The sequence below is a fragment of the Bombina bombina genome, chromosome 2 (genome assembly GCF_027579735.1).
Source record: "Bombina bombina isolate aBomBom1 chromosome 2, aBomBom1.pri, whole genome shotgun sequence".
Classification (NCBI taxonomy): domain Eukaryota; kingdom Metazoa; phylum Chordata; class Amphibia; order Anura; family Bombinatoridae; genus Bombina; species Bombina bombina.
In genome coordinates this window covers 1443595697-1443617140 of record NC_069500.1, presented here as the reverse complement: position 1 = coordinate 1443617140, position 21444 = coordinate 1443595697, and the positions used below count along the sequence as shown (strand labels likewise).

The window sequence follows — 21444 nt, the reverse complement described above, 5'->3', positions numbered from 1 at the left end:
ATGTATGTAAGCACAAGTAGCCAGTTGGGACTATGGAACAAACATACGTTAACTTAAAAAAAACCACAACACAGCATAGAGATGTACCATCTGTCAATAAACAGCCCAAAAGGTAAACACACAGAACTATCACCCACTTATGGGACACTCAGTGGCATGTAGAAACCTTATCACTCATGAGGGAAATGGGATGTATGTCAAATAGGGGTTAACATAGGCAATGCAACCGTTCTGGGGACAGGGGATAACACCCTCTAATTTGACGTAGGCATAACGACACTACGTGACACACAGACTAAGAGGAAACCTAACTAACTAATAGGCTTTATCGAACTCACGGTCCAGAGACTGTTAACCTGCACACTTGACTGTATACCTTATCAAAACACTCTCGCCCCTCAATATGAGTTACAGAAAGGAGACTGAAATAGGAGAGGACAAGAATAGAGCACATAACATAAACCTCATCACCATAAATGCCAAAGGCCTGAATAGCCCAGCAAAGAGATCCATTGCCTTTAATGACCTAAAAAAAAACATAATTTATGTAAGAACTTACCTGATAAATTCATTTCTTTCATATTAGCAAGAGTCCATGAGCTAGTGACGTATGGGATATACATTCCTACCAGGAGGGGCAAAGTTTCCCAAACCTTAAAATGCCTATAAATACACCCCTCACCACACCCACAATTCAGTTTAACGAATAGCCAAGAAGTGGGGTGATAAGAAAAAAGTGCGAAAGCATAAAAAATAAGGAATTGGAATAATTGTGCTTTATACAAAAAAATCAAAACCACCACAAAAAAGGGCGGGCCTCATGGACTCTTGCTAATATGAAAGAAATGAATTTATCAGGTAAGTTCTTACATAAATTATGTTTTCTTTCATGTAATTAGCAAGAGTCCATGAGCTAGTGACGTATGGGATAATGATTACCCAAGATGTGGATCTTTGCACACAAGAGTCACTAGAGAGGGAGGGATAAAATAAAGACAGCCAACTCCTGCTGAAAATAATCCACACCCAGAATAAAATTTTTAATGAAAAAACATAAGCAGAAGATTCAAAGCTGAAACCACTGCCTGAAGTACGTTTCTACCAAAAACTGCTTCAGAAGAAGAAAACACATCAAAATGGTAGAATTTAGTAAAAGTATGCAAAGAGGACCAAGTTGCTGTTTTGCAAATCTGATCAACCGAAGCTTCATTCTTAAACGCCCAGGAAGTAGAAACTAACCTAGTAGAATGAGCTGTAATCCTTTGAGGCGGAGTGTTACCCGACTCAACATAGGCATGATGAAATAAAGATTTCAACCAAGATGCCAAAGAAAAGGCAGAAGCTTTCTGATCTTTTCTAGAACCGGAAAAGATGACAAATAGACTAGAAGTCTTTCGGAAAGACTTAATAGCTTTAACATAATATTACAAAGCTCTAACAGCATCCAAAGAATGCAATGATTTCTCCTTAGAATTCATAGGATTAGGACATAATGAAGGAACCACAATTTCTCTACTAATGTTGTTAGAATTCACAACCTTAGGTAAAAAATTCAAAAGAAGTTCGCAGCACCGCCTTATCCTGATGCAAAATCAGAAAAGGAGACTCACAAAAAAGAGTAGATAATTCAGAGACTCTTCTGGCAGAAGAGATGGCCAAAAGAAACAAAAAAAACTTTCCAAGAAAGTAATATAATGACCAAAGAATGCATGGGTTCAAAAAGAGGAGCTTGAAGAGCCCCCAGAACCAAATTCAAACTCCAAGGAGCAGAAATTGACTTAATGACAGGTTTTATACGAACCAAAGCTTGTACAAAACAATGAATATCAGGAAGATTAGCAATCCTACTGTGAAAAAGAACAGAAAGAGCAGAGATTTGTCTTTCAAGAAACTTGCGGACAAACCTTTATCTAAACCATCCTGAAGAAATATAAGTCTTCCAGACTCTATAATATATCTCTCTAGATACAGATTTACGAGCCTGTCACATAGTATCAATCACAGAGTCAGAGAAACCTCTTTGACCAAGAATCAAGCGTTCAATCTCCATACCTTTAAATTTAAGGTTTTGAGATCCTGATGGAAAAAAGAACCTTGAGACAGAAGACTGGTCTTAACGGAAGAGTCCACAGCTGGCAAGAGGTCATCCGGACAAGATCCGCATACCAAAACCTGTGAGGCCATGCTGGAGCTACCAGCAGGACAAACGAGCATTCCTTAGAATATTGGAGAATACCCTTGGAAGAAGAACTAGAGGCGGAAAGAAATAGGCAGGATGACACTTTTAAGGAAGAGATAATGCATCCACTGCCGCCGCCCGAGGATCCCTGGATCCGGACAGATACCAGGGAAGTTTCTTGTTTAGATGAGAAGCCATCAGATCTATTTCTGGGAGTTCCCACATTTGAACAATCTGAGGAAATACCTCTGGGTGAAGACCATTCGCCCAGGTGCAAAGTTTGGCGACTGAGATAATCCGCTTTCCAATTGTCCATACCTGGGATATGAACCGCAGAGATTAGACAGGAGCTGGATTCTGCCCAAACCAAAATTCGAGATACTTCTTTCATAGCCAGAGGACTGAGTCCCTCCTTGATGATTGATGTATGCCACAGTTGTGACATTGTCTATCTGAAAACAAATGAACAACTCTCTCTTCAGAAGAGGCCAAGACTGAAGAGCTCTGAAATTGCACGGAGTTCCAAAATATTGATCGGAAATCTCACCTCCTGAGATTCCCAAACCCCTTGTGCCGTCAGATACCCCCACACAGCTCCCCAACCTGTAAGACTTGCATCTGTTGAGATTATAGTCCAGGTCGGAAGAACAAAGAAGCCCCCTGAACTAAACGATGGTGATCTGTCCACCATGTCAGAGAGTGTCGTATAATCGGTTTAAAGATATTAAGTGAGATATCTTTGAGTAATCCCTGCACCATTGGTTCAGCATACAGAGCTGAAGAGGTCGCATGTGAAAACGAGCAAAGGAGATCGCATCTGATGCGGCAGTCCTAAGACCTAAAATTTCCATGCATAAGGCTACCAAAGGGAATGATTGTGACTGAAGGTTTTGACAAGCTGAAATCAATGTTAAACTTCTCTTGTCTGACAAGGACAGAGTCATAGACACTGAATCTATTCTAGAAACCTAAAAAGGTTACCCTTGTCTGAGGAATCAATGAACTGATTGGAAAATTGATCCTCCAACCATGAACTTGAAGAAACAACACAAGTCGATTCATATGAGATTCTTCGAAAATGAGAAGACTGAGCAAGTACCCAGATATCGTCCAATAAGGAAATACCAAAACCCTGTTCTCTGATTACAGAAGGAAGGGCACCGAGAATCTTTGAAAAAAATTCTTGGAACTGAGGCTAGGCCAAACGGTAGAGCCACAAAACTGGTAATGCTTGTCTAAAAAGAGAATCTCAGACACTAAAAGTGATCTGGATGAATCGGAATATGCAGATACACATCCTGTAAATCTATTGTAGACATATAATGCCCTTGCTAAACAAAAGGCAGGACAGTCCTACAGAAACTGAATGTTGGTATCCTTACATAACGATTCAATATTGATAGATCCGGAACTGGTCTGAAGGAATTGACCTTCTTTGGTACAATGAAGAGATAAAATAAAACCCCAGCCCCTGTTCCAGAACTGGAACTGGCATAATTACTCCAGCCAACTCTAGATCTGAAACACATTTCAGAAATGCTGAGCCTTTGCTGTGTTAACTGGGACACGGGAAAGAAAAAAAATCTCTTAGCAGGAGGCCTTAACTGAAGCCAATGCTGTACCTTTCTGAAACAATGTTCTAAAACCAGAAATTGAGAACGGAATTGATCAAAATTTCTTTGAAGAAAACGTAATCTGCCCCATACCAGCTGAGCTGGAATAAGGTCTGCACCTTCATGGGTACTTAGGAGCTGGCTATAGGTTTTCTATAAGGCTTGGATATATTCCAAACTGGAAATAGTTTCCAAACTGATACCGCTCCTGAGGATGAAGGATCAGGCTTTTGTTCCTTATTGTGAGGAAAGGAACGAAAAATGATTATTAGACCTAAATTTACCTTAGAATTTTTATCCTTTGGTAAAAAAGTTCCCTTCCTTCCAGAAACAGTTGAAATAATAATTTATTACCCTGGAAAGAAAAGGAAAGCAAAGTAGACTTAGAAGACATATCAGCATTCCAAGTTTAATCCATAAAGCTTTTCTAGCTAAAATAGCTAGAGACATATACCTGACATCAACTCTAATGATATCAAAAGATGGTATCACCAATAAAATTATTAGCATGTTATAGAATAATAATAATGCTATAAAATTATGATCTGTTACTTGTTGCGCTAAAGCTTCTAACCAAAAAGTTGAATCTGCAGCAACATCCGCTAAAAATATAGCAGGTCTAAGAAGATTACCTGAACATAAGTAAGCTTTTCTTAGAAAGGATTCAATTTTCCTATCTAAAGGATCCTTAAAATGAATTACTATCTACCGTAGGAATAGTAGCACATTTAGCAGGAGTAGAGACAGCCCCATAACCTTAGGGATTTTGTCCCAAAAAACTCTAATCTGTCAGATGGCACAGGATATAATTGCTTAAACGTTTAGAAGGAGTAAAAGAATTACCCAAATTATTCCATTCCCTGGAAATTACTTCAGAAATAGCATCAGGGAGATTAAACACTTCTGGAATAACTACAGGAGATTTAAAAACCTTAATTAAACGTTTAGATTTAGTATCAAGAGGACCAGAATCCTCTATTTCTAATGCAATTAATACTTCTTTAAATAAAGAACGAATAAATTCCATCTTGAACAAATACAAAGATTTATCAGCATCAACCTCTGAGACAGAAACCTCTGAACCAGAAGAACCATTATCAGTATCAGAATGATGATGTTCATTTAAAAATTCATCTGAAAAAAGCGAAGTTTTAAAAGACTTTTATGTAAACTAGAAGGAGAAATAACAGACATAGCCTTCTTAATGGATTTAAAAAATAAAATCTCTTATGTTATCAGGAACACTCTGAAAATTAGATGTTGACGGAACAGCAACAGGTAATGTAACAGTACTAAAGGAAATTTTATCTGCATTAATAAGTTTGTCATGACATGCAATACAAACAACAGCTGGAGAAACAGATACCAAAAATTATAGCAGATACACTTAGCTTGGTAGCTCCAGCACTAGACAGCGATTTTCCTGTAGTATCTTCTGACTCAGATGCAACGTGAGACATCTTGCAATATGTAAGAGAAAAAACAACATATAAAGCAAAATTGATCAAATTCCTTAAATGACAGTTTCAGGAATGGGAAAAAAATGCCAAAGAACAAGCTTCTAGCAACCAGAAGCAATGAAAAAATAAGACTTAAATAATGTGGAGACAAAAGCGACGCCCTTATTTTTTAGCGCCAAATAAGACGCCCACATTATTTGGCGCCTAAATGCTTTTGGCGCCAAAAATGACGCCACATCCGGAACGGCGACATTTTTGGCGCAAAATAACGTCAAAAAATGACGCAACTTCCGGCGACACGTATGACGCCGGAAACGGAAAAGAATTTTTGCGCCAAAGAAGTCCGCGCCAAGAATGACGCAATAAAATGAAGCATTTTCAGCCCCCGCGAGCCTAACAGCCCACAGGAAAAAAAGAGTCAAATTTTTGAAGGTAAGAAAAAATGATTAATTCAAATGCATTATCCCAAATATGAAACTGACTGTCGGAAAAATAAGGAAAGTTGAACATTCTGAGTCAAGGCAAATAAATGTTTGAATACATATATTTAGAACTTTATAAACAAAGTGCCCAACCATAGCTTAGAGTGTCACAGAAAATAAGATTTACTTACCCCAGGACACTCATCTACATGTTTGTAGAAAGCCAAACCAGTACTGAAACGAGAATCAGCAGAGGTAATGGTATATATAAGAGTATATCGTCGATCTGAAAAGGGAGGTAAGAGATGAATCTCTACGACCGATAACAGAGAACCTATGAAATAGACCCCGTAGAAGGAGATCACTGCATTCAAATAGGCAATACTCTCCTCACATCCCTCTGACATTCACTGCACGCTGAGAGGAAAACCGGGCTCCAACTTGCTGCGGAGCGCATATCAACGTAGAATCTAGCACAAACTTACTTCACCACCTCCATCGGAGGCAAAGTTTGTAAAACTGAATTGTGGGTGTGGTGAGGGGTGTATTTATAGGCATTTTAAAGGTTTGGGAAACTTTGCCCCTCCTGGTAGGAATGTATATCCCATACGTCACTAGCTCATGGACTCTTGCTAATTACATGAAAGAAAACAAAAGGGCGATATAATATTCATACAAGAAACCCACTTCAAGAAGGGAAGAGAACCGAAGGTGATCAACCCAAGATACCATACAAAATTCCTGGCCTTGGGCCCCACAAAGACAGGGGGGGTGGGAATTCTTATCAATAATAATATACAATTCCAAGCGACACATGTGGAAAGGGATAAGGGAGGAAGGTATGTTATAGTAGTGGGCCTCCTATACAATAGATACACAACACTAGCCAATGTATATTTACCCAATCAACAGCAACACCTTACCCTAAAGGCGGTAACACAAAAACTATTAGAGATAGGGAAGGGGGAGATAATAGTTGGAGGAGATTTCAACACGCCACTAGATCCGAAAATGGACACCTCTGGTGGATCCACTAATGTTACCAAAAAAGTTTTAAAATCCATAACAGCGCAGCTGCACCAGTTACTACTACGAGACGCATGGAGGGTATTGCACCCATTAGAAAGAAACTATACATTCTACTCGCACCCTCATAACTTATACTCTAGAATAGATGTAATCCTTACAGATCCGGCTTTGCTGTCCCAAATCACTCATACTGATATACTTCCTATTTCATGGTCGGACCATGCCCCAGTGGTCTGCAGGTTCATATGGCAGGAGAGACCAATACTCCCATATATCTGGCGTCTAGATGAGAACATTTTGCGCAACCCAATAAATGTCAGATAACAAAAGAATTCGACGAATACTTTAAATTAAATAAAACAGCTCATAAAGCGGTGATAAGAGGTGTACTGATAAAAATTAAGACACAAAAGAACAAACAAGACAGGCAGTACTATAATTCATTAAAAGCGCAACTTGCATACTGGGAAAGGGAACATAAAGACACATCAGACACTAATGTATATAGTTCGCTGACAAAGGTTAGAACTGAATTACAAAATCTGCAAATAGAAGAGGCCCCAAAGAAAGCACTTTATTTAAATCAACATTACTTTGAATACGGTAACAAACCAGGGGCGCCCCTAGCGAAAGCACTTAAAAGACAACAACACCGGGCTTATGTTACAAGAATAGTAGACAAACAAGGGACAAGGCATGAGGATAGCAAAGGTATAGCAGAGGCACTACGACAATACTATTCAACTCTATACAATCTAAAAGACCAATCAAGACCGCCAAATGCAGACAGAGATGAGGGAGAAGAAAGCTCTCCGCTAGATACATATTTAAAAGATATAACCATCCCCCAAATATCCGCAGAAGATGCGGAAAAATTAGACATGGCCATAACGACAGTAGAAATTTTGAATGCAATAAAAGATACCCCAACAGGTAAAAGCCCAGGCCCCGACGGATTCAGCATAGCTTACTATAAAAAATTTGGACAATTACTAGCCCCACATCTCACTGACATATACAACGCAATGCTGAAAGAGGGTGGATTCTCACGAAACCTTCTGGAAGCACATATCACGGTACTCCCTAAGCCAGGGAAAACCCCGGACAAGCCTGAGAACTTTCGCCCTATCTCCCTGCTAAACCCCAACGTAAAAATCTACGCAAAGATATTAGCCACTAGAATAAATAGAGTCCTCCCAGGGCTTATTAACTCGGATCAGGTAGGATTTGTCCCGGGGAGGGAGGCAAGGGATAACACCTTGAAGGTGCTGCAGCTAATACAATATGCAAAAATAGAACATATCCCAATGACGCTGACATCCATGGACGCGGAAAAAGCCTTTGACAGGGTGAGCTGGTCATTTCTGAGGCTCGCCCTGTCAAAAATGGGCTTTAGCAAACACTTTATAGGTATGATATTTTCACTATATACAGCCCCTTCAGCGAAGATCAAAGTTAATGGTATATTATCTGTGACAGACCCTTCTGTCAGGACTGAAAGAGTTAACTGTGTTTAGCTTTAAGAATCTAATTTCTAAAGACAGGTTTTCTGGCCTCAGCTATTGTGTGCTATAATTACATTTAAGTAATAAACAGGCCATTGTTTAATCACCCTCAGAGAACAGACGCTAGGTGATAAGACAAGCCAAATGTGTTTAAGTTGTTATCTGCCTAAGTAAAGTATTTAAGTAATATAATTCTATTGTATCATGTCAAGGGCGCTTCTCCCTTTTATCTAATGTACAACATTCTTTCAACCCCCATCTGAGGGGGGGGTCAAAAACCTGTATAAATCTGTGTGCTGCCTTCAAATAAAGTTGTCATTCTGTTTTAAACCTGAAACTGGCTGGGTTGTGAATTGCTGATTGTCTATGCAGGACATTGTTCATCTGGGGTTAACCCTTGGTACACAGTTGGTACCGTAACATTGGTGGCAAGCGACGGGAGAATCCTTATCGCCCAGAAGAGCAACTACACAAGCCAGTAACCTCAGGAAGAGGGGGATTATTACAATACTGACTAAGATGGAAAGAGTACCAGGGACAGAAGGAACCAATGGGCCCAGCATATCAGACAGAACCCCTGAAGAAGCAAGCTTTGATCGGGCGGTTAAAATAAGACTGGCATATTATGGCCCCAACCCATCTGCCGAAATTATCGACCGGGTCATAGCAGCTGTGGAGGCCAACCTACTTCGCCAAAGCGGCGCTGCAGCAGCCCAAGTCACAGCAACCCCAGTGGAAAAGGGAAAAGTAAATTTTGCAGCTTTTAAAAACTTCCTGGAAACAGAAGGAGAGATTGATGGGTACCTTGCGGATTTTGAGAGGCAATGTGCACTACACAAGGTACCCGCAGAGGACTGGGTCACGATATTATCCGGAAAATTATCCGGCCGGGCCAGTGAGGCTTTTCGGGCCATTCCAGATGAGGAAGTCGGGGATTATAATACTGTAAAAGAGGCTCTGCTCTCCAGGTATGCGGTTACACCGGAGGCATACCGGAGGCGGTTCAGAGACACTGTTAAATTGGCTGGTGATTCCTACCTTGAGTGGGCATGTAAGGTGCACCGCACAGCAGCTCACTGGATAGCGGGGTGCCAAGCCGTATCTGGGGAAGAGGTGCTGCAGCTATTCCTGTTGGAACATTGCTTCGACAAGTTACCCGCAGGAGTTCGAGAGTGGGTTCGGGACCGTAAACCCTCCACCCTGCATGAAGCGGCTCGCTTGGCAGATGAGTATACGGATGCCCGCAAACTGGACACTGCTACCACTAAGCCCCCTGCCAGAGTGGAGTACAGACCCCCAGTCACCCCAGCACCTGCCAGTTACCAACCCCCAGCACACCGCTATACCACACGGTCTCGGGCCACGAACTACCCTCAGAGAGCCTGGTTCAATTTGCGGGGCTACTCACAACCTATTCGGTGCTTTGGATGTAAGCAACTAGGGCACAAAAGACCAGAGTGTCCCCTAAACGCAGCGAACCAAGCACAGTCCTGGAGAAGACCCGCTAGCGGAATCCCACGTAATCCTCAGCCTGCGGCCCGCTATGTAGAGGCGCAAGAATGCTGGGGCATCCTACATGAGGCAGACCTTGTGCAAGCTGCCCACCGGAATAACCGGCAACTGGTTAAAGTGAATGGGAAGGAGGTCAGTGGTCTACGGGATACTGGTGCTACCATGACCTTGCTTCGAAAGAACTTGGTGTCTGAGAAACAGCACACAGGAGACACTGTGGCTGTGAGGGTAGCAGGGGGCACTGTGTTCCGCCTGCCTGTTGCCAGGGTGCATTTGGATTGGGGAGGGGGCGCTAGACCTGTGAATGTGGGGGTCATGAAGGATTTACCAGCTGATGTTCTCCTTGGAAATACCTTGGTCCCCCTTGTTTCTGCCTATGCTCCCATGGGTCCCGCTGATGTTAACCCTGTGACTACCCGTGCTCAGATCCGTGCAGCAGAGACTGACCCCCCTGCTGCTAAGCCCCAGGACGCTGAGCTCAGTAAATCTCTATCCGCTATTGATATGTGGGAGTCACGTTACAATGCGCTGATGAAGGAGAAGAGTCACGTAGAGGATAAAATGGTCACGTTAAATAATCATGTAACAGTGCTAGCGGGAGAGAAGAGGAGTGCAGAGGAAAAAGCACGTTTAGAACAGGAATCTCTGCTAGACAAGCTGCACCGACAGACTGCAGAAAACACCAGCTTGAGAGTGGAACATGAAACATTAAGGACAAACTTAGTGACACTGGAGGAGAAGCTGACACTGGCTCATAGGGAGGTGCAGCAACTCAAGGGCACCCTATGTCAGTATGAAGGGATTGTGGATACCTATAAAGAGCAGGTACAAAAACCACGTAAAGAAGCTGATGATATTTTGAAGGACTGTTTAGCCCTAGTCGGGGCACTGAAGAGGTTGAACCCTTATTTATACAGACAGGGATTCTCTCTCATAACGGGAATACAGATGGATTGTCCCAGCAAACTGACATGCCTACCACCTCCTAGTCCGGTCATCCCCAGGTTGACCCGCAAAAGGGTCAAGCCGGGTCTGCCGGAGTGTTCCACAAGGGGGGAGCTATGTGACAGACCCTTCTGTCAGGACTGAAAGAGTTAACTGTGTTTAGCTTTAAGAATCTAATTTCTAAAGACAGGTTTTCTGGCCTCAGCTATTGTGTGCTATAATTACATTTAAGTAATAAACAGGCCATTGTTTAATCACCCTCAGAGAACAGACGCTAGGTGATAAGACAAGCCAAATGTGTTTAAGTTGTTATCTGCCTAAGTAAAGTATTTAAGTAATATAATTCTATTGTATCATGTCAAGGGCGCTTCTCCCTTTTATCTAATGTACAACATTCTTTCAACCCCCATCTGAGGGGGGGGTCAAAAACCTGTATAAATCTGTGTGCTGCCTTCAAATAAAGTTGTCATTCTGTTTTAAACCTGAAACTGGCTGGGTTGTGAATTGCTGATTGTCTATGCAGGACATTGTTCATCTGGGGTTAACCCTTGGTACACAGTTGGTACCGTTCTAATACAATATGCAAAAATAGAACATATCCCAATGACGCTGACATCCATGGACGCGGAAAAAGCCTTTGACAGGGTGAGCTGGTCATTTCTGAGGCTCGCCCTGTCAAAAATGGGCTTTAGCAAACACTTTATAGGTATGATATTTTCACTATATACAGCCCCTTCAGCGAAGATCAAAGTTAATGGTATATTATCTGAGAGCTTTAGAATCACAAACGGGACAAGACAGGGATGCCCACTCTCCCCGATACAATATAGATCACAAATTAGCCATGTACGCGGATGATATTTTATTAACCCTTACAAACACAGAGGAATCACTGCCTCAGGCCCTAAAGATAATCCAGGAATATGGCATACATTCTAATTTCCAACTAAATGTAAACAAATCTGAGATCCTAAACATAAACCTAGCAGAAAGTAGAATGTCCCAGATAATGTCACTTTGCCCGCTACGCCGGCACCCTGTAATGATGAAGTACTTGGGAGTTCAGATATCGGTAGAGATAGACACTATTTATGAAGCAAATTACAAACACTTAGAGAAGACGATAGTCGGAGATTTTTCTAACTGGAAGAACAAGAAATTGTCATGGTTAGGTAGAGTGAGTGTCATCAAAATGAATATCCTCCCCAGAATACTATACATTATGCAGACTTTACCCATTACGCTACCAACAGACTTTATTAACAAATTACAGAATACATTAGAGACATATATATGGGGCGGTATAAAACCAAGGATTAATAAACGAACAATGTACCTGTCAAAAGAGGAAGGGGGACTTGGAGTACCGGACTTGCGAACATACAGACATGCCTTACTATTACAAAGACTTGTGGAATGGTGTACAAACGACAGCACAAAACACTGGATTCAGATAGACCGGGCAATCCTCCATACTAATAACCCAAGGCACATAGCATGGACAGTGAGGAAAGACCGACCATTGACTGTGGACAGATACCCTCTTTACAAAGAGTTATTTAGCACATGGGACAAAATAATACACACCTCAACGCACATTTCCTCCCAGATATCCCCCATGACACCATACATGGGTAACTCAGGTCTCGCACTAGGAATAACAAGGAAATACACACCTCAGGGCCTGCAGATAGCACAGAACACAATCGCAAACCTGACGCAGAATAACAAACTTAAAACTTGGGAAGACATAAAAGAAACTGAGACGCATTTGAATTGGTTAGCATATGCCCAGATATCCCATTTTGTAACTACCCATAAAAATAAGAAATCATTCCTAAGGAAATTAACGGACTTTGAACAAATTTGCTATGTAGGACACACTCGCCCACACTTAATATCCATCCTATATAGGAAACTTCAACAGTTCGACAAAGAGTACTTACCCACATACACAAAAGCCTGGGGAAGGGATCTGGGGGTGGACATAACTATAAAAGAATGGAAGAAATCATTCCACAATAACAAAACCGCCTCTATCTCCGCACAGGTACAAGAAACCAATTTTAAGTTTCTTGCCAGATGGTACCTAACCCCGAGTAGGTTAAAGAGAGTATATCCGAATGCATCCGACAGATGCTGGAGGGGCTGCGGGGCAAAAGGCACTATCAAGCACATATGGTGGGATTGCCCTAAAATACAGCAGTTCTGGTCGGACATAATCACACTAACCAGTAATACACTAGAGATAATAATCCCTAATGACCCCAAAACTATTCTACTCTTTGCAAACATACCCCAGATTAAATGTGTAGCGAAGAGAAAACTGTTACCAACGCTGCTGAGCAGCGCAAAAATAATAATCCCCCGACACTGGAAAACAGATAGAATTCCCACCCGACAGGAATGGATACGACAAGTTGATACATTGCTCTAACTGGAAAGATATCACTATATTAAAAATTACACGGTAGAAATTCATGAGGTAATGTTACAGCTTTGGAGTAAACTACAGTAGTTTATTTTATGCACCCCAGCAACGGGATAGACTGTTCCCCCTCCCCTCATTATACCTCCTGCTAACACGTGCACACTTAGCTCAACCCCCCCCTCCCTCCCTCCACACAATGAGAAGGCAAGAGGTAGGTGACAGGCCCGAGGCCAGGGCGAGAAATTGGAACCTAGTCAGTGGTAATTCAGATACACCGTGAGTTACGGGTGAAACAATCTCTAATAACTTTGTACAGTCTTGTGTAAGAATACTGCATTATATTGTAAATTGTTGTTATACTTTGACATAATGACTTTGATGTACAACTTTAATTTTTTGATGTTCAATAAAGCTTTTGGGGAAAAAAAAAAAATTTTCCCCCTCAGACACTATGGAACAATCCTCCCCCTCAGACCTATGGGAAGAAACATTCAGCATAGCCATACTTGATTCAGATACCATGACAACTAAATCATATCTCCTTTTACCCTTTCCCTGAAATGCAGGAAAAACCGCCAGGGCATTAGTTACCGCAGAGGATATCTGGGTAAAAATGTCCTGCAAGGAAACTCCAACTGGAGTAGAAACACTGGGCACTGCATGAGATGACACTGAATGAAGGGACACGAGGAGAAAGTTGTGGCATATTCTGAACAGGAGACCCCTGAACAGCATCCACCCCAGCTAATGATGGCTCAGGGAAAATATTTCCCCTACACTGTAAGGTCCTCTCAATACATGAGGCACAAAAAAGGCATTGGAGGTTCCACATTAGAATCAAAACACAAGCTACATGTAACATATTGCAAAGCTTCTTCCATCTTTACCAAAAACAAATCAAATTGGCTTCAAAAAAAAAAATTTAAAAACAAAAAACGTTACTATCACTTTTTTTTTTTGCAGTAAAAAAGTTGCAGTTTAAAATTTAATGTGATTGCTTTAAAAATTAAAAAACACCTTTAGGCAGCCCCTTCGTGGGCGTGGCTAGAAGACTGGCTTCCATTACAGGGAGAAAAAAAAAATGTTTTTAAAAAAAAAAACACACAGAGCCTCTCCTGAGTGTCATACAGTGCCCAAATATAAACCCACAATGGTTTAACAGTCCCTGTACCCATCCAAGTGCCAAACTATCTTTTAAAAAAAAAAAAAAAAACGGCACTTACTTGAGTCACATCTGCCCGGCAGCTCACAGATATGGGAAGGCTTCCTCCCTCCATAGACCCGTGGAACAAATGAAGGACTGACTAAAGTTGATCAGGCATTCAGGGTAGGGCGGCACCAAACATGAAAGGCACATTGAAATGAAAAACCCACCAGTTTTCAAGTGCTCAAAAGCCACCACAGCTCTACTGAAGAGACTGATGTGGAACACAGCTAGAAACTCTTGATTGAAGAATCTAAAGACACCTAAAAACATTACCACCTCCTTGCATAGGCAAAGAGAATGACTGGGAATTATGGGTAAGGGGGTGGTATTTAACAGCTTTGCTGTGGTGCTCTTTGTCGCCTCCTGCTGGACAGGAGTGATATTCCAACAGTAATTAAGATCCGTGGACTCACTATATCTTAGGAAAGAAACATATGTTTCCAGTAGACCAATTAAATGTTTCAACTTTAAGTGCGGATCAGGAAAAAGCACCGGATAAGGGCCAATCCAAATTCTGTGGGAGTGATTAAAGAAACGGGGGAGGAATTCTTTATTCTTGGAATGAAGGTCCAGACAGCTCACTGCTAAAGGAGACAGACTCAAAGAAGCATTAACTTTTGGAGTGAAAATACATAGGCTTTGGTGCCAAGTATATTCTCTGCCATATTTGGGGACACTTTCTTGAACAAAGAAAGATTAACAATTATTGAAGTCTATACCTGTGCACATTGTGAGTAAACCCTCCATAGATGACCCACAAGAAATTCTGGAATATGAAACACTGATTTGCTTATTTGGGTAAAGTATAAAGAAATACATTCATTATTGCTACAGTCTAATTGCAGTTAGTAAATTTAAAAGGGCCCAATTTGTATTTTAAACTTGTGTGTCATAGCCCTGTGTAGTTTAAAACTAGTCACTATTGCTAAATAATTTATTTGCTTGTGGTGATGTAATGCAATTCAATTGTGAATAAGGTTAAAGGGTTAGTAAACCCAAAAACTTTTTAAATCTTTATTAAAACTTCATTATTTATGTGACATTTAAAATAAGTACCTGTTAAATTTTTTCACTCGTTTTCTAATTATTCTTCATCTAAGATCTTTAACAGTAACGCATGCGCATTTTGGCCCCTCAGTCCTAGCATGACCATCACTATTCTGGCACAGGAAGCAGGGCGGACCTCATGATAGTGACATCAACGTTGGTGGGAGTGGCGCACCAGAGCGCTCAGCGCTGAAGATTCAAGGAACACAAGCACATTGGGGAAGCATCTGTGTTACTTTACTAGAGGTAAGTATAATAAGTACCCCTAGGCTAACGAGCAAGTTGATTTGATCTTAGTAAAAGGACGTTACCCTTAGACTATCATTTTTTTAACCCCTAGAAAAACGAACACGTTTTTTTCTTATAAGGCAGTGACTTAGAGTGACTAACCAGCAATTATTTTTAACCCCTAGACTAACGAGCAAATTGTTTTGTTCTTACAACACTCAGATTAATCGCAGGAGCTGCAAAGATTAAAAGCAATAGCAAATTCAGATGTTAATAATTAACTTTAGTCGCATCTGAATTTGCTATTGCTTTTAATCTTTGCAGCTCCTGCGATTAATCTGAGTGTTGTAAGAACAAAACAATTTGCTCGTTAGTCTAGGGGTTAAAAATAATTGCTGGTTAGTCCCTCTTATAAGTCACTGCCTTATAAGAAAAAAACATGCTCGTTTTTCTAGGGGTTAAAAAAATGATAGTCTAAGGGTAACGTCCTTTTACTAAGATCAAATCAACTTGCTCGTTAGCCTAGGGGTACTTATTATACTTACCTCTAGTAAAGTAACACAGATGATTCCCCAATGTGCTTGTGTTCCGTGAATCTTCAGCGCTCTGATGCGCCACTCCCACCAACGTTGATGTCACTATCATGAAGTCCGCCCTGCTTCCTGTGCCAGAATAGTGACGGTCATGCTAGGACTGAGGGGCCAAAATGCGCATGCGTTACTATTAAAATAATTATATGCGCATGCGGACCGCCATGATGTTTCTACCTAGGTAGAACATCATTATAGGGTCCAAATAATGTGATAAAAATGGGCTTGGCAATATAAAGATATTTGATTTAGAATAACTAGAAAACGAGTGAAAAAATTTAACAGGTACTTATTTGAAATATGTCACATACATAATGAAGTTTTAATAAATATTTTAAAAGTTTTTGGGTTTACTATCCCTTTAATTATAAAGGTACATTTGGTTTGCTTTGTAAAGAATATTGTAACAATTTAAGCCTGTATGTTTGATTCATAACCGATTGTCTATAAATATAATTCAATGTGTTTATAAATTGAACCAATATTAAAAAAATTAGGCATTTATATTAATTTTAATTGTTTCGTATATGCATTTTATTGGGGGTTTATTTTAAAGAATAAATATATTGTATTATAACCCGGCCATATACTGACACTGCCAAAAGGGGGCACTGAGCATTAGGGGTATAAACTGCCAAAAGGGGGCACTGAGCATTAGGGGTATATACTGCCAAAAGGGGGCACTGAGCATTAGGGGTATATACTGCCAACAGGGGGCACTGGGCATTAGGGGTATATACTGCCAACAGGGGGCACTGGGCATTAGGGGTCACGTGAAACACATGCAGGGGCCACTGGGCATTAGGGGTATATTGCCAGCAAGGGGCATAAGGCACTGGAGGGTCACGTGAGACACATGCAGGGGAGCACGGGGGGAGTCACGTGAAACACATGCAGGGGGGCACGGGGGGAGTCACATGCAGGGGGCACGGGGGGGGGAGTCACGTGAGACATGATGCAGGGGGCACTGGGGGGGGGTTCACGTGAGACATGATGCAGGGGGCACTGGGGGGGGGAGTCACGTGAGACATGATGCAGGGGGCACTGGGGGGGGGGAGTCACGTGAGACATGATGCAGGGGGAACTGGGGGGGGGGGGGAGTCACGTGAGACATGATGCAGGGGGAACTGGGGGGGGGAGTCACGTGAGACACATGATGCAGGGGGCGGGAGTCACGTGAGACACATGATGCAGGGGGCACTGGGGGGGGGGGAGTCACGTGAGACACATGATGCAGGGGGCACTGGGGGGGGAGTCACGTGAGACATGATGCAGGGGGCACTGGGGGGGGAGTCACGTGAGACACATGATGCAGGGGGCACTGGGGGGGGGAGTCACGTGAGACACATGATGCAGGGGGCACTGGGGGGGGGAGTCACGTGAGACACATGATGCAGGGGGCACTGGGGGGGGGAGTCACGTGAGACATGATGCAGGGGGCACTGGGGGGGGGGGAGTCACGTGAGACATGATGCAGGGGGTACTGGGGGGGGGGGGAGTCACGTGAGACACATGATGCAGGGGGCACTGGGGGGGGGGGAAGTCACGTGAGACACATGATGCAGGGGGCACTGGGGGGGGGAAAGTCACGTGAGACACATGATGCAGGGGGCACTGGGGGGGGGGAGTCAAGTGAGACACGTGATACAGGGGGCACTGGGGGGGGAGTCAAGTGAGACACGTGATGCAGGGGGCACTGGGGGGGGAGTCAAGTGAGACACGTGATGCAGGGGGCACTGGGGGGGGAGTCAAGTGAGACACGTGATGCAGGGGGCACTGGGGGGGGAGTCAAGTGAGACACGTGATGCAGGGGGCACTGGGGGGGGAGTCAAGTGAGACACGTGATGCAGGGGGCACTGGGGGGGGAGTCAAGTGAGACACGTGATGCAGGGGGCACTGGGGGGGGGAGTCAAGTGAGACACGTGATGCAGGGGGCACTGGGGGGGGGAGTCAAGTGAGACACGTGATGCAGGGGGCACAGGGGGGGGAGTCAAGTGAGACACGTGATGCAGGGGGCACAGGGGGGGGAGTCACGTGAGACACATGCAGGGGGCACTGGGGGGGAGTCACGTGAGACACATGCAGGGGGCACTGGGGGGGGAGTCACGTGAGACACATGCAGGGGGCACTGGGGGGGGAGTCACGTGAGACACATGCAGGGGGCACTGGGGGGGAAGTCACATTAGACACATGCAGGGGGCACGGGAGGGGGAGTCACGTGAGACACATGCAGGGGGCACTGGGGGGGGAGTCACGTGAGACATGATGCAGGGGGCACTGGGGGGGGGAGTCACGTGAGACACATGATGCAGGGGGCACTGGGGGGGGGGAGTCACGTGAGACACATGATGCAGGGGGCACTGGGGGGGGGGAGTCACGTGAGACATGATGCAGGGGGCACTGGGGGGGGGGGAGTCACGTGAGACATGATGCAGGGGGCACTGGGGGGGGGAGTCACGTGAGACATGATGCAGGGGGCACTGGGGGGGGGGGAGTCACGTGAGACACATGCAGGGGGCACTGGGGGGGAAGTCACATTAGACACATGCAGGGGGCACGGGAGGGGGAGTCACGTGAGACACATGCAGGGGGCACTGGGGGGGGAGTCACGTGAGACATGATGCAGGGGGCACTGGGGGGGGGAGTCACGTGAGACACATGATTCAGGGGGCACTGGGGGGGGGAGTCACGTGAGACACATGATGCAGGGGGCACTGGGGGGGGGGAGTCACGTGAGACATGATGCAGGGGGCACTGGGGGGGGGGAGTCACGTGAGACATGATGCAGGGGGCACTGGGGGGGGGAGTCACGTGAGACATGATGCAGGGGGCACTGGGGGGGGGAGTCACGTGAGACATGATGCAGGGGGCACTGGGGGGGGGGGGGGAGTCACGTGAGACACATGATGCAGGGGGCACTGGGGGGGGGGGAAGTCACGTGAGACACATGATACAGGGGGCACTGGGGGGGGAGTCAAGTGAGACACGTGATGCAGGGGGCACTGGGGGGGGAGTCAAGTGAGACACGTGATGCAGGGGGCACTGGGGGGGGAGTCAAGTGAGACACGTGATGCAGGGGGCACTGGGGGGGGAGTCAAGTGAGACACGTGATGCAGGGGGCACTGGGGGGGGAGTCAAGTGAGACACGTGATGCAGGGGGCACTGGGGGGGGAGTCAAGTGAGACACGTGATGCAGGGGGCACTGGGGGGGGGAGTCAAGTGAGACACGTGATGCAGGGGGCACGGGGGGGGGAGTCACGTGAGACACATGCAGGGGGCACTGGGGGGGGAGTCACGTGAGACACATGCAGGGGGCACTGGGGGGGGAGTCACGTGAGACACATGCAGGGGGCACTGGGGGGGGAGTCACGTGAGACACATGCAGGGGGCACTGGGGGGGGAGTCACGTGAGACACATGCAGGGGGCACTGGGGGGGGAGTCACGTGAGACACATGCAGGGGGCACGGGAGGGGGAGTCACGTGAGACACATGCAGGGGGCACTGGGGGGGGAGTCACGTGAGACACATGCAGGGGGCACTGGGGGGGGAGTCACGTGAGACACATGCAGGGGGCACTGGGGGGGGAGTCACGTGAGACACATGCAGGGGGCACTGGGGGGGGGGAGTCACATGATACACATGCAGGGGGCACTGAGGGGGAGTCACATGATACACATGCAGGGGGCACTGAGGGGGAGTCACATGATACACATGCAGGGGGCACTGGGGGGGGGGAGTGACATGATACACAAGCTGGGGGCACTAGGGGGGGGGGGAGTGACATGATACACATGCAGGGGGCACTGGGGGGGGGGGAGTGACATGATACACATGCAGGGGGCACTGGGGGGGGGGAGTCACATGATACACATGGAGGGGGCACTGGGGGGGGGGAGTCACATGATACACATGGAGGGGGCACTGGGGGGGGGAGTGACATGATACACATGCAGGGGGCACTGGGGGGGGGGGGGGGAGTCCCATGATACACATGCAGGGGGCACTAGGGGGGGGGAGTCCCATGATACACATGCAGGGGGCACTAGGGGGGGGGAGTCCCATGATACACATGCAGGGGGCACTAGGGGGGGGGAGTCCCATGATACACATGCAGGGGGCACTGGGGGGGGGGGGGAGTCCCATGATACACATGCAGGGGGCACTAGGGGGGGGGAGTCACATGATACACATGCAGGGGGCACTGGGGGGAGTCACATGATACACATGCAGGGGGCACTGGGGGGAGTCACATGATACACATGCAGGGGGCACTGGGGGGAGTCACATGATACACATGCAGGGGGCACTAGGGTCTCACCACAAGACCACATCACTCATGTCTATGGATTCAGGTTATGGACACAACACGTTCCGGGAGCTGTAGGAAGTGAATACAAAAGGTGAGTACAGCCTCTGCACAACATTAACAAGCTCACCTTACGGTATTAACGACTTTACTTACTTACCGGGGGACATGTCCAGAGTTGCCCCGGACTCCGCTCACTTCCTGGCTCGGTGGGCGGGGCCGAAGCCTCAAACATCCGGGTAATGACTTACGCCATGTTTGTTATGGGCACAGCGGTCTGATTATTTATTTGCGGTAACTACCTACGTCACATCCGGTTGTACGCGCTATTACGTAAAGACTGGGAATTTAGGTGTTATTCTTATTGTGTGATTCCAGCAGGCTCCTGAGGGAAGGGGCATTAATATGTAGCACCTGAGGGAAGGGGCATTAATATGTAGCACCTGAGGGAAGGGGCATTAATATGTAGCTCCTGAGGGAAGGGGCATTAATATGTAGCACCTGAGGGAAGGGGCATTAATATGTAGCACCTGAGGGAAGGGGCATTAATATGTAGCACCTGAGGGAAGGGGCATTAATATGTAGCACCTGAGGGAAGGGGCATCAGCTGGGGCATTATATGTAGTACCTGAGGGAAGGGGCATTAATATGTAGCACCTGAGGGAAGGGGCATTAATATGTAGCACCTGAGGGAAGGGGCATTAATATGTAGCACCTGAGGGAAGGGGCATTAATATGTAGCACCTGAGGGAAGGGGCATTAATATGTAGCACCTGAGGGAAGGGGCATTAATATGTAGCTCCTGAGGGAAGGGGCATTAATATGTAGCACCTGAGGGAAGGGGCATTAATATGTAGCACCTGAGGGAAGGGGCATTAATATGTAGCACCTGAGGGAAGGGGCATTAATATGTAGCACCTGAGGGAAGGGGCATTAATATGTAGCACCTGAGGGAAGGGGCATTAATAT

General features: G+C 45.3%; 1 protein-coding gene across 4 annotated transcripts in view; it reads right to left on the bottom strand.

The window, feature by feature from the left end:
* Positions 1-20718, bottom strand: part of TTC31 (tetratricopeptide repeat domain 31) — a 322666-nt gene extending 301948 nt beyond the window's left edge. The window contains exons 1-2 of one of the 4 annotated variants that reach the window (XM_053704410.1): positions 20636-20718; positions 20488-20547 (exon numbers count right to left, since the gene is read on the bottom strand). In XM_053704410.1, the coding sequence (XP_053560385.1) occupies positions 20488-20500 (13 nt within the window). In that variant the 5' untranslated portion in view covers positions 20501-20547; positions 20636-20718. Of the gene's footprint in view, positions 1-20487; positions 20548-20631 lie in introns of all 4 variants that reach the window. The other 3 variants (XM_053704409.1, XM_053704408.1, XM_053704411.1) reach the window with 3 other exon arrangements.
* Between the last annotated feature and the right edge of the window lie 726 nt (positions 20719-21444).